Source organism: Prunus mume, linkage group LG3 (genome assembly GCF_029339155.1).
Source record: "Prunus mume cultivar Tortuosa linkage group LG3, ASM2933915v1, whole genome shotgun sequence".
NCBI lineage: Eukaryota > Viridiplantae > Streptophyta > Magnoliopsida > Rosales > Rosaceae > Prunus > Prunus mume.
Window position 1 is genome coordinate 15,246,777 of NC_142700.1, and position 13,308 is coordinate 15,260,084.

A 13,308-nucleotide genomic window follows, 5' to 3' on the forward strand; every position below is an offset into this window, starting at 1 on the left:
ATGAAGATTTTCAGGAAATTTGGGCTAAGTTTATTTGACAGGACCCGTCCCGAATTTCCCGGAACCCGAGACGAACCCTGCGGAGACCCCGGCATCACACCCACGCCGGGTTCACTCCTTAAATCTATGTCCTCGTTTACCCTAGAGGATTAAGGGCACGAGACTTCCTGCCAAAATTTCAGCAGAGTCTCCCCTGTAAATTGAACATTTCCCCAAAATTTCCACCTGCATAGAACGCATTTTATAACCCAATCGGCAGCACGCACAAAATAACCTCATGCAATTTTACACAAATGGCCTCCGGCCTTCAAATGATTCTAGCAAAACTGCCCACAAAGTTTTTACAATAATTTAATGCATCAAACATGCATATAACAATTTCAAAATCTACTCACGCGCACCTTCACTCACTTAGTCCCCAGGACAAGCCTCAATTCAACCAAGTTTTGGGACCAACAACGAGGTCCAAACCAATCCCAATAAGACCACCTAAGTGGGGTCTAATCTGTGGCTGCACCTAGTAACTTCAGCTGCCTACGCCCTTACTGAGGATCAAGCCACACGTAGCTCTTTCGTATCTATCCTGGCTCCTAATATCAAATAAACCATTACCACCACACAAATACATAATCCCCTCATACGACGGGACGCACTCGGCCTCGTATGGAACCTATCTGCACGCCGGATAAACCTACGACACGTGAGAACCCAACAACATATCACATAATCCCCTCATACGACGGGCGCACCCGGCCTCATATGGGTCTGTCAACACGCGGCTAATCCAAAGACGCGTGCGACCTCACTAGGCCTCGCTACATTCTCACCAGCCTGGCTACATTCTCACCACCATCACACAATCACATCTCCCTCATCGACGCACCCGGCCACGTATGGAGTCATCACACGCCGGCTAATCCAAAGGCGGCGTGCGACTGGCACACCGGGCCTGCATTCTCACTACGGCTACATCACCAGCCCTCACACAGGCCTGGCATACGACGGGCGCACTTGCTAATCCAAAGACGCTGGAGGCCTCGCTACATTCTCACCCTCACAAACTCGATCACAATATGGAGTCGTGGTAGTGCGTATAGCACTGTAAACTAACATTCGATCGCTTTATTTACCTTTATACATCCCCACAATTAAATATAGAAAATATAATTTCTAAACTTATATAAATCTCAACAAATAAAGCATTCCATAAACTTCCCCCATTTAAATTCATCAATTATATCCTAAACCCACAATATTCTTTTGACTCAACAACGCTCAAGACCTGTCACTAAGGTCATCCTAAAGCTCCTGGGATGGTAGAACTACAACAAAAGTCTAGCGGTCAACCCAGGGTCAAACTACCCAAACTTGGTCAAACAGGCCCTTGGGGGCCCACGACCTCCAAATTATGATCCGAAAGTTCCTATAGGTTCTACAAGGTCTAGGACACACGTCCTGCAAGTTTGGTCCAGATCGGACGGTCGGATCGCTCACGATCGCACGATCGGACGGTCGCTAAAACTAACCTAGGGTTGACATTTTGGAGTATCCGGGACTCCATTTCGATCATCAAATCCTACATGATCCTGGAAATACCGATCAACATATTATAATTTCAGACCATCAACGGTCCAAACCTAGCGAACCCGGAAAATACGCGATATCGATATCCGTTCGGAACTCTAACGGTATCCAAAATGAGATCCGAGCACACCTACGCGCTTGTGACATCGAGAGGATCGCAATAGGACGAAAATTCCCCTCATTTATTTCCACCACCTTGCGTGCGGTAGCGTGTATCGCGATATCGCATCACCGGAAAACTTCCAAATCGTGAGCCAAGACTCCTACCTAGGTAATACACCTAATTTGGAGTCACTTTTGTTCTTGGGCATACCCCAAAAATTGACCGGAAGTGGCCGGAATCGCAATCGCAAAATCGGTCGAAACCTAAATCAAAATCGGATTGCCTCGCTACAAATTGATCAATTCCTACCCAGTGAGGCAGCTAGAGCTCGGAAAATAGGTGAGAAACCATACCTCACTTGCCGGAAATCGGTGGCGGACGACGGAGAACGAAGCCGGCGAAATTTCTCAATCGAGCTTTCTCGCTCGTTAAATCACTGGCGGCGAGACCCGGCCGGGTAGGAAGGGGCGGCCGGTCATTTTGGAATCGGCCCGTCGACTTTGGCGGCCGGACGAAGCAACGGCCGGCCAAACGTGGCCGCCATGGTGGCTGTCGAAATCCAGAGGAGAGAGGAAGAGCCGCGGGAGAGAGAGAGTGACGGGGGCAATTCCGTCTTTTTAACCAAAAATCCATTTTCCAAATATTTACGATTATGCCACTGAGCTTCTTTTGACCATATCTCTCTCGTTACAACTCCGATTCGAGCCCACTACGTGTCTACGGACTCATCTCACCGTGCTCTACGCAACGGTACAACTGGAATTCCCAAATTCCTTCCGAGTAAGAAAATGACTAAAATACCCTATCCCACGGGTAATTTCTCAATTCCACTTAAATTAATTAAACATGGGATAAATTTGGGGTCGGGGTGTTACATTATTCGCAATGAGCCGATGACAAATTATCATGTTAATGAGGGGTATTTATTAAGGGCAATCGATTATGCATTCCTACTTCTTCTTTAAGGGAGAAACTGATCAAGGACTTGCATAGGGGTGGACTAAGTGGCCATCTGGGCCGTGATAAAACCATTGCCATTATGGAGGAGAATTATTTTTTGCCACACTTGAAGCGGTGAGATGTCAACACCAATATGCGAAAGTACAACAGTTGTCAGGTATCTAAAGGGGTAGTCCCAAAATATTGGTCTTTATATGCCTCTCTTTGTCCCTGATGACATTTGGCAAGACTTTCTATGGATTTTGTTATGGGACTCCCTCATACACAACAAGGAGTCGATTCTGTTTTGTTTGTGGTTGACAAGTTTTCTAAGATGGCACATTTTATTGCTTACAAGAAGACTGTGGATGCTTCCAACATAACCAAATGGTTTTTCAGGAGGTTGTGCTGTTGCATGGTGTTCCTAAATCTATTATGTCAAACCATGTCACCAAATTCCTTAGCCACTTTTGGATAACCTTACGGAAGATGTTTGGTATGGACTTGAATCGTTGTAGCACCGCTCATCCGTAGACGGGTGGTCAATCCAAGGTTACCAACAGAACCCTTGAAAACATGGTTAGGAGCTTTTGCAGAGACAGGCCGAAGCAATGGGAAGTTGCATTGCCACAAGTGGAGTTCACTTACAACAGTGTTATTCATTCTTCCACATGAACGACAATGCCTATGTCGTGAATCTTCCTTCTTCAATGGGCATATCTAGCACTTTCAATGTTGCGGATCTACATGAGTTCCATGATGATGAGTCAATTTATCCTAATGATAACTCGACGTCGAGTTCTTCGGAAGTGGAAGGGACTGATGTAGAACAAAGGATGGAAGCAATCAAAAAGGAGCTGGAGTGACATGCGCACAATGGCAAATCGGGTAAACTATAGATTTTGGGTCTAAGCTCAGAATCGGGCCCATGACCCTTCGATTTGAAGGGAACAATGTCACGAGTAAAACCCCATTGCTTTGCTGTGATGTATGGGCTTTTTCAAACATCCGATATCGTTTGGTAGCCAGAAATCCATTTTTTATAGTTTTTGGAAACTTTGTTTATTTTCCTATTTTAATTCCTTTGTTATTCCTGAGGTTTCTATGAGTATCTAAGCATACTTTACTCATGGTTATGGTTATGTTTTGTTATTCCAATTTTATCAATAAATCTTGAGGTTTCCTCATATCTTGTTGATGGATTCAAGAGTTACATGTTTTAGGCTAAAGTTTAGCCAATCAATTGTCACGCTTTCTCAAAATGTCAATCAATCCCTCATTATGCTCTCTCCTATAATCATGTATCATCTTTGGAATGAATCAGTATAGGAATCAATATAATTATTCTCTTACCATATCTAGTACACAGTTGCTCTTATATGTTTACTGACAATTATCAAAGAATAATATCAATCATTTCTATCTCAAAATCCTTCAAAGAAGCTATTACCCTCCATTTGCTTTTCGAAGCTGCAAATAGTTATGGATCAAGCTATAGTGGATAATACAAATAATCTTTATTAAGGTTCAGTTTCTGTCTAGCCCGAAACATGTCGTAAAGAAGTGTACACATACTAATACAGCATAGCAAGCCCAACAACCATCTCTCTCAAAAACTCTAAAATCCAATCAACATGACAACATCAATTCTTGGGAATGACCTTATTTTTAAAATTAATTCTAAGGAACGACCTAAAAGTGACTAAAAGGAAATCTCATAATAAGCCAAATCAGAGAGGCACGGGTTCAATAAAAAGTGAAGCAACACTATCTTTCATCACTTTCCCAACATGTGTGTAGCCATCCTCCCCTTTGTAAAGGAGATCAACCACTCTTGTTAGATTCAGAACACGCATGAGGACAGGCATTGGCACATCTGTTGGTCTAAGGAACTCCTCGTTGATATCCTTCCACAAATCTTTAACCTGTTTGTTAAAAATATCAAGCACCTCTTGCTCTGGCACCCATATTGCTTCATGTAACATTCAATACTAGAAGCAACATGCTTTCTCTCTTTCTCAAACTGCAAAAATAAATCCAAAATACAAATTTAGTCATCTTACCTAATTCTGATTTGTACCAAGGTAAGAACATCTTATTATACGTACCTCGTATCCACTAAGGTCATCCATGAGCCTAAAAATAATATTTGAAGCTCTAAGAATTCTAGGATCATTCAACAACCACTCAAAAGCTTCCTTCGTTACAATATCTCCCATGCCAACCAGAGATGTAATTGAAAGCAAGGTGTTACCAACACAAGCTGTTGCTACACTCATATACTCTTCCATGCTTGGAATGTAGTCTTTGTGCAACCATTGGGCCTCAGCGAAGTAGTTCCGGGCTTGAGCTTTAACCTATGCCATTTGTTAAAAGCATTGAAAAGTAAAGTGAGTTGTGACTGTTGAAAAAATCCCAAGGAACAAACTCAAAATAGATTAACAGCAAATAAAGTTGTGCATTTGCATTACGTACAGCTTCTTTTGCATAGTTAACTCGGTATGATCTTCCTTCTTTTACCATCTCCTCCTCAATTTCGTCGTAAACATTCAAGAGGGTATGGTAAAATACTTGCATATAGTCTGGGAGTTCATCCATACAATTGATATCCCACCTGAATATTGCATAAACCACATTCATCTTAGGCATACAAGCAGGTAGGAGTTATGCAACAAATAAATCAGCTTCAATAATTAATTAGAAAGCAGATTATAATTTTTTTCCAATTAACCTTTCAATTGCTCCAGTAAAAATCACGAGTTCTTTGTATGTGCCAAATGCATCGTAGATATCATCCAAAACTGATACCAGGGCAATCACTTTTGTAAGAATTTTTCTTGTCGCCATATAATGCGGTTCGAAATAGACTCCAACTATCCAAAAGTACAGCTCCACGATCCGATCTCTTGCAAAAGGCAGCTTCTTTTCAAAGTCCAGTTCTTTCCACCACCTATAATTAATTGACAATATTAAGTGTATAGGGTGTACTGATTGCAAACTATTTTATGTTTACATGATTCAAAGACTTACCTAGTAATCTCACTAAGCTCCTTCTTGTGTAAAGATTGAATGAGATTGAAATCTAACTTTGCAAGTTTCAATATAGCTTCACTACGTGAAGCATCATCCTGGTAGATTGACATGTAACCCCTGGCACATACCCTCTCCAGACCCTTCCGCAGAGGTCTCTCTAAGGCTTGAGTTATCTGTAAAGCCAGCGGATTTCTTGCGTCCATCGTTTCTGCCGACTCAAGGTGAGTGGTGGTGAAAACAAGAGCCTCTTCTAGTATGTCTTCTCCATGCTTCCTTAGATGTGCTGCTTCATAAAAGCTTAGCATCCCAGGAACATCCACCTTGTTCTCTTGCAAAACTTTCAAGCCTTCTTAAAATGTATCAGATGCTCCTCATTGGTTTTGTTGTAAATCAGAATGTCATCAAAATAAAATACAACACATGAACCAATAAAGGGATGAAAAACCTAATTCATAATTATCATAAATGTGCTCGGTGCATTTGTCAACCCAAACGGAGACAATCCAAACGGCATCACCAACCATTTGTATAATCCATGATTGCTCTTAAAAGCTGTTCTCCACTCATCTTTAGTTTAGATTCGAATTTGGTGGTACCCACTCAAATCAATTTTGGAAAACACTTTAGTGCCCTTCAAAACATCCAACATGTCCTCCAAGCGTGGAATTGGAAATCTGTACTTGATGGTGATTTTATTGATTGCACAGGTTTTAACACACATGGGCCATGTCCTGTTCATCTTTGGTACCAACAATACTAGAACTGCACATGGACTCATACTCTCTTGAATAAATAATTTTTACAGCAATCTTCTATCTTTTCTCTGAGAATCTCATTCTCCTTAGGGCTCATACGATAATGAGGTAGATTGGGAAGACTAGCTTCAGGTACCAAATCAAGTTGATGTTGTATGTCTTTCATGGGTGGTAGGTCATTCGGTAAATCATCTGAAATTAACCCTTGAAAATCAATTAAAATTTTATTTACCTCTCTAGGGCAAGACACACCTTCTAGCAAGGCAACTAAGAATCCTTTCACATACGTAGAGTACATGACATTAGCTTTTTTAATATTTTCCTTAAACTCTTGCTTGCTGTTTGACATCATTAGAAAATTTGAGTTCTTTAGCTTCTCTAATTTTCCAGATTCACTGACAGAAGCCGATAGCAATCTTGTGGGAACCCCAATTGATCAAATACACATTATCACGTCCTTTATGTGTAGCATCTGTATCATACTGCCAAGGATGCACTAGTAATACATGACTAGCATCTATATCGATCACGTCACACGAAACGTCTTGTTGGTAATGCTTGCCAATGGAGATGGGAACCCTGCATACTTCTGTGACCTGAACCACCAGTCCTTTCTTTGCCCACCTCCTGTTTTGAGGATATGAGGACGCTCTATAACACTAAATTGACCATCTCATCACCATCTTTATCCGCAAATTCGGCATCAATATTACCCTCCTTATCTCCGTCTTCAGTCACGTCAGTTAGATTGACCTATTTGTTTTGAGGTGGGCACTCATTGGAGAAATGCCTTGGTTTAGAACACTTGTAACAAATATCATTCGTTGACCTAGCCTAAGGATTGCTTCTCTTGTTGCGTCTCTTCCCCAATTTATGCTGCTACCTTTGTCGCGTGGGGTAAAGTTTTTTTTCTTATCACTCTCCCCAAGAACATGCTACATACCATTGTTTTTCTCCATGGATGGAGCAGAAGATTCATAACTGCTCTTCTTGATACCAATAGTACTCGACTCAATACACTTATCTTTTTCTAGTAGTTCGGCCTTCAATGCTATATTATATGCCTCATGAACTGTCCACAAGTATGAAGCCCAATTTTCTCCTGCAAAGAACGTCTCAACTCAGTGATATACCTAGCAATCATCTGACCATCTATTTCATCCGTATACTCAGACACGGTCCGATTTCCTTAGTGAAAATTACGGTAGAGCCGATATAAGTACTGCTCATAATTGGTATATGTTTATTGATTATTAATATCTTAATTAGCTTAATTAAATAGTAAGATTTTTTTTTACTATTCTATAGTACTATGTTTTTTTGATATTTTTTGTAATTTAATATATATTATATATGAAATATATTTTAATTTTTATTATATATTTTATTTAGAATTATCTTCTAATTATAAATTAACGGAATGATTGTTTATAGCCATTTTATAAATTTATATTATTTTACTATTATGATGTTAATTAAAATTCTTATAACTTATAAATCTTATAAAAAAAAAATTAGAAACAAAATTAGATTACTTTTATAATTAGACCAATCAATGAATAGATCTCTTTACTTGTATGACTTAGATGTCTCGTATTTCTTGAAAAAGTGATTCGATTGATGGGATTTGGTATGATACTTATGATATCGATGAGATTGATATTCAAATATTTCTTCTTAGAACGTATTAATTTGACCCCATAAGCGGGACCACCACCCCATAGCATGTTGCCGACAAAAGCAGAACCCCGTATTTCTTCTAGAGAATCTCCTAATTGTTCCCGAGCAACTAGAAAGAGATTCTTTAACCAGAAAGAATTCAGTTTAGATGTAGGATACCTATCTAGAAGTTTTCCCAACTCAGTCATGTATGATGGAATCATCAAAGATTTGACCCTTTCGAACTCTATCTATAACTCACTATAGGCTCGAGAAACAAAGAGAAGATGTGTACGAATGAGATATCCAGCAACAAGAAGAAGGAAAAGGATTGAATAGAGGAACTCCCGAACATTTGGCGATCGTAGATGTGTCGATATCAATGATGAATCATTATTTCAATGAATCATTTCTTCCGTAGGAATCTCCCCATCATCAGTTGCATCATATGGTGCCGAGTCTTCACTGCTTGCTTACCCTACCGCTGCCATGATTTTTGAAGCTAGTCCTACCATACAACTGCACTACCATTCATATGGAAGATATCCATCTTCACCATCTTCATCTCTGGAACCTCCATAATCTCGAGGAAACGCTTCACCTCTACCAACCAGTCAAGAAAGTCTTTGATCTGTAGGTGGCCATTAAAGTATGGAATATAACCCTTAATTCGAAAATCGTCCATATACTGGTTACGATAATTCTCATTAGGTGCATTCGGGGTGGTGTTTATGTAACATCCCACATCGATCAACGAAAAAGGGGTGATGTGCCTTATATGTACATATCCGCCTCCATCTATTACGAGGATTTTTGGGAGCTCATTGGTTTTGGAGTCATGGGAACTCTGAAGTTAAGCGAGTTTGAGCTAAAGCAATCCCGGGATAGGTGACCCACTGGGAAGTTGCTCGTGAGTTCCTAAAAACAAAACCATGAGGGCGAGGGCTCAAAGTAGATAATATTGTGTTACGGCGGAGCCAACCCCGGGATGTGACAATTTGGTATCAAAACCACTCTGCCATGTGGTGCTAGTGTGTCAACGAGGACATCGAGGCCCTAAGGGGGTGGATTGTAACATCCCACATTGACTAACGGAGAGGGGGTGATATGCCTTATATGTACATGTCCGCCTCCATCTAGCTCGAGGCCTTTTGGGAGCTCACTGGCTTCGGAGTCATGGGAACTCCGAAATTAAGCGAGTTTGGGTTAGAGCAATCTCGGGATGGGTGACCCACTGGGAAGTTGCTCGTGAGTTCGAAACAAAATCGTGAGGGAGGGGCAAAAAGCGGATAATATCATGCTATGTGAGCCGACCCCGGGATGTGACAGTTTATGGAGTTTTCTTCGGACTTGTCGTCACTCACAAGGAAAAGACGTCTCTCAACAACAGGACATTGTAAGGAGGCACCTCTACTAGGTCGCGGTAGGGGGTTTTGGTTTCCCATGCCCAATAATAAAGGTCGAACCTCCTCCACTGCCGCCGAAAGGGTCTCAAAATTTGCACGAGTGACAACTTTCCTTGTTCTATGGGTCTTATCACCTCCATCTTGGTTATTCACAAGGCCGGCCATATCTGCTATGATACCAACGGACGTAGTATGACAATTGATTGGCTAAACCTTAGCCTAAAACAAGTAAAGGTTTATTGATAAAATTATAATAACAAAACATAATCTTAACCACGATTAAAGTATGCTTAAATACTCCTAGAAACCCTAGGAATAAAAATGAATTAAAATAGGAAAATAACAAAGTTTCCAAAAACTGTAAAATCTTTAAAACTGGATTTCGGGCTACTAAACGATATCGGATGCCAAAAAGCTCATATATCATAGCAAAGCAATGTGTTTTACTTGTGACGCCTTGATCCCTTCAAACTGACGGGTCATGGGCCCGATTCTGAGCTCAGAACCCAAATTTGCAATTTACCCGATTTGTCTTTGCACGTGCGCAGCTTTAGTTTCTCTTTGATTGCTTTTACCATATCTTCTACATCACATTTGATTGACATAGTGATGTTGAGGAGGATTCTTTCCAGTATGATATCTATAATGACATTGAGGAAGCTGTTTTTTAGTTTGAGCGAATTGGCAGTACTCATCTTCAGTGCTAGAATGAGAAACACCACCTTGTTTCTTGGAACTCCATGAGACCAAATTTGAACTAATATATTGTTCAGTGCTAGAATGAGAAACACCACCTTGTTTCTTGGAACTCCATGAGACCAAATTTGAACTAATATATAGACAATAGCCTATGGTAGAACAGCGAGTGTTGGGTCTTTAGCATAATCAACATCAGAATAAGTTGTGAGAGTGAGATGACCAGGTTTGTAGAACATTCCATGAGTAGCAGCCCCATTGAGATAACGCATGATGCGCTTAACAACAAGCCAATGTGAGGTGGTGGGTTGGTGCATGAACTAGCACACCTGGTTCATAGAAAAAGTAATATCAAGATGAGTTAAAGTGAGATACTGAAGAGCACGTACCACACTTCGATATTCAGTAGGATCCTCCAAAGAGTCATCACCATCATGAAGGCTAAGACGATGACGACTGATAGCAGGGGTGGAGCCATGCTTAGCATCCTGCAAATGAAAACGAGTTAATAAATCACGCACATACATATGTTGAGAAAGTGAGAAGCCATTGTTATTACTAGTAATCTCCATCCCCAAAAAATAATGTATAGGCTCAAGATCCTTCATAGAGAACATGAGCCCCAAGTCAAGGATGAGTGTAGAAATATGGGAGGGATCATCTCTTGTAACAAGAATGTCATGAACATAAACTAATAAATAAATTCTAATCATACCATGGAGATATGTGAACAACGAGGAGTCGGCTTGGGAGCCGTGAAAACCTAATTCTTCAAGATGAGAGGAGAAAAAGTGAAACCAAGCTCTCTAGGGGCTTGCTTGAGCCCATAAAGTGATCAGCGAAAGCGACAAACATGGTCAAGGAATTGAGGATCAACAAAACCAGTGGGTTGGTGCATAGACACCTTCTCATCAAGATGGCCATGTAAAAAGGCATTCTGAACATCCAACTGATGGACAGGCCATTGAAACTGATCAGATAAGGCTAGAATAAGTTGAATGGTAGAATGATTAACAACATGACTCAAAGTTTCTCCATCATCTAAGCTCACCGGCTAATGAAAACCGTTAGCAACAAGTCAGGCTTTGTAACGTTGAATCGATCCATCTAAATTCCGTTTTAAACGGAAAACCCACTTATTGGGCAAAACATTCATAGAGATGTGTGAGGCACGAAAACCCAAGTACCAGCCTGCTGAAGTGCATTAAATTCATCAGTCATAGCTAACCCCCATTCCCTAACTTTATTAGCCTGAGTAAAACATGTAGGCTCAACAATGTTATCAGTAAAAGATAAAGAAATAGAAGTGTGAGCATATTTAGGATTAGGTTTGTGAATACCAAATTTAGCTCTAGTCACCATAGAATAAGCAGGAGGGTCCCTAACTTAAGGCACAACTGTTGAAGGAGAGTGTCCGAGGAACTTTGAGAAATAGGTGCCACATGTGGAGGTGATGGGAGAGGAAAGGGAAAGATATGGCGATTTGGATCATGTTGGTAGACGCGGAGTGAGCTAGAAACAAGTTCAAGGAGTGAGGCGAGGCCGGGTTGAACAGGTGGGTTTGTAATTGTGTCAGGTACATGGGTTAGAGTAGGTGAGGCGGCAATGGGTGGAAGACGAGTGGACAAAGGGAAAGGCTCAGTTATGTGGAGAGGTGGCATAGGAACTACCGACGAGTGAGACATCCCCGGAGACAGAGACCCCTAGGTCTCATGAAAAGGAAAAGATTGTTCATCAAACAACACATGACAAGATAAAAAGACTGGGTTGGTGGAAAGGTTCACGCACCAATATCCTTAGTGATTAAGAGAATAGCCTAAAAAAATGCATTTAGTATAACAAAATTGAAGCTTATGATGATTGTAAGGTCTTAAATATGGAAAGCAAGCACAACCAAATGTTTTTAGGAAACCATAATGAGGAAGTTTATTACATAATTTTTGGTATGGAGAAATAAAATCTAAAGTTTTGGATGGAAGTCGGTTAATAAGATGTGTGCATGCCCTCAATCTAGTAGAAAGAAGGCAGAGAGGCATGCGCCAATAAAGTGAGACCCGTGTCCACTATATGGGAGAGGATCCGCTGTCCCCAATTTGGTGTCCCCTTCATGTCCCCTCTCTAGTTATTTGACATGTGTCATATAACTTAATAGAGAGTTAACTCTGTTAACTTCTTTTTATTTTTGACATTAAAAAAAATTAAAAACTCAGCAAATACCAAGTAAAGGAGCGTACGCATCCCAGCAGTAACCCTAGGCCATTGCCTTCAAGGGCCAAGTCAATGCCCCTTTGATACCATAGAGCAAGTGCGAGTTGATTGTGAGGTGCCTTTGGCTGTTTCTACATGGACATGAATCTTGGTTGTGGAGAGCTTCTTGTTGTTAAAGATGTCCAAATTTTCTATTTGTTTTCTACTGTTTTGGGAGTTATCTTTGGGTTTTGGAGTTTGCTTCTGTTCTTTTGGACTGTTGATTCCTTCTCGGTTTTGTTTCATTTTGGTTTCGGAGTGTCCCTCTAGTTCTGACTTGTTATTTGTTTTGGGTTTTGGTTGATTTGTTTCTTTGGATTTCAATTTCATTTGATTTTGTGAACTGAGAGGTTGAATAGGAGTTATATCCCTCCAAATCGATTTCTTGGTTTTTTCTTTTTTTGCTCAGAATCCTCCAAATTGATTTCAACAATCATGTATCTTCCCTTTGTTTTTGTCATAAATCAAACAGTCTCTTCATTGTTCTAGCATTTGTGTTACGTAAAAGATGAGTTGGTTTCATTTTGTGATTCAGATGTCTTCTTCTTAGGGATTGTGATTTATCATGTCTCATCTCTCTTCCATTTTGTGATGTATTGGTTTTTAAGTTCACTGCACTTTTGTCTCGGGATTTTTATATATTTTTTAAAGGATTTTTCTTAATGATAAAATAAAACAAGTTAACAAAGTTAATTTTCTGTTAAGTTATATGACATGTGTCGAATAATTAGAGAAGGGGACACCAAATTGGGGACAGCGGATCCGCCCCCCACTATATGGTGGTGTTTGACTTTCCGTGAACCCATTTTGTTCGGGATGATGTGGACATGAAAGATGATGTTTAATGCCATGATGAGCTAAAAATTGAGTAAAGGCTCGACTAGTG

At 40.5% G+C, this 13,308-nt stretch overlaps 1 protein-coding gene across 1 annotated transcript; it reads right to left on the reverse strand.

The window, feature by feature from the left end:
• Positions 1–4,121: 4,121 nt before the first annotated feature.
• On the reverse strand, positions 4,122–5,967 carry LOC103326369 ((-)-alpha-pinene synthase-like). The gene is given in 6 exon segments (XM_089048436.1): positions 4,122–4,589; positions 4,592–4,649; positions 4,735–4,983; positions 5,102–5,240; positions 5,358–5,576; positions 5,657–5,967. Coding segments are annotated over 6 exon segments (1,206 nt in total). The 5' UTR covers positions 5,965–5,967; the 3' UTR covers positions 4,122–4,356.
• Between the last annotated feature and the right edge of the window lie 7,341 nt (positions 5,968–13,308).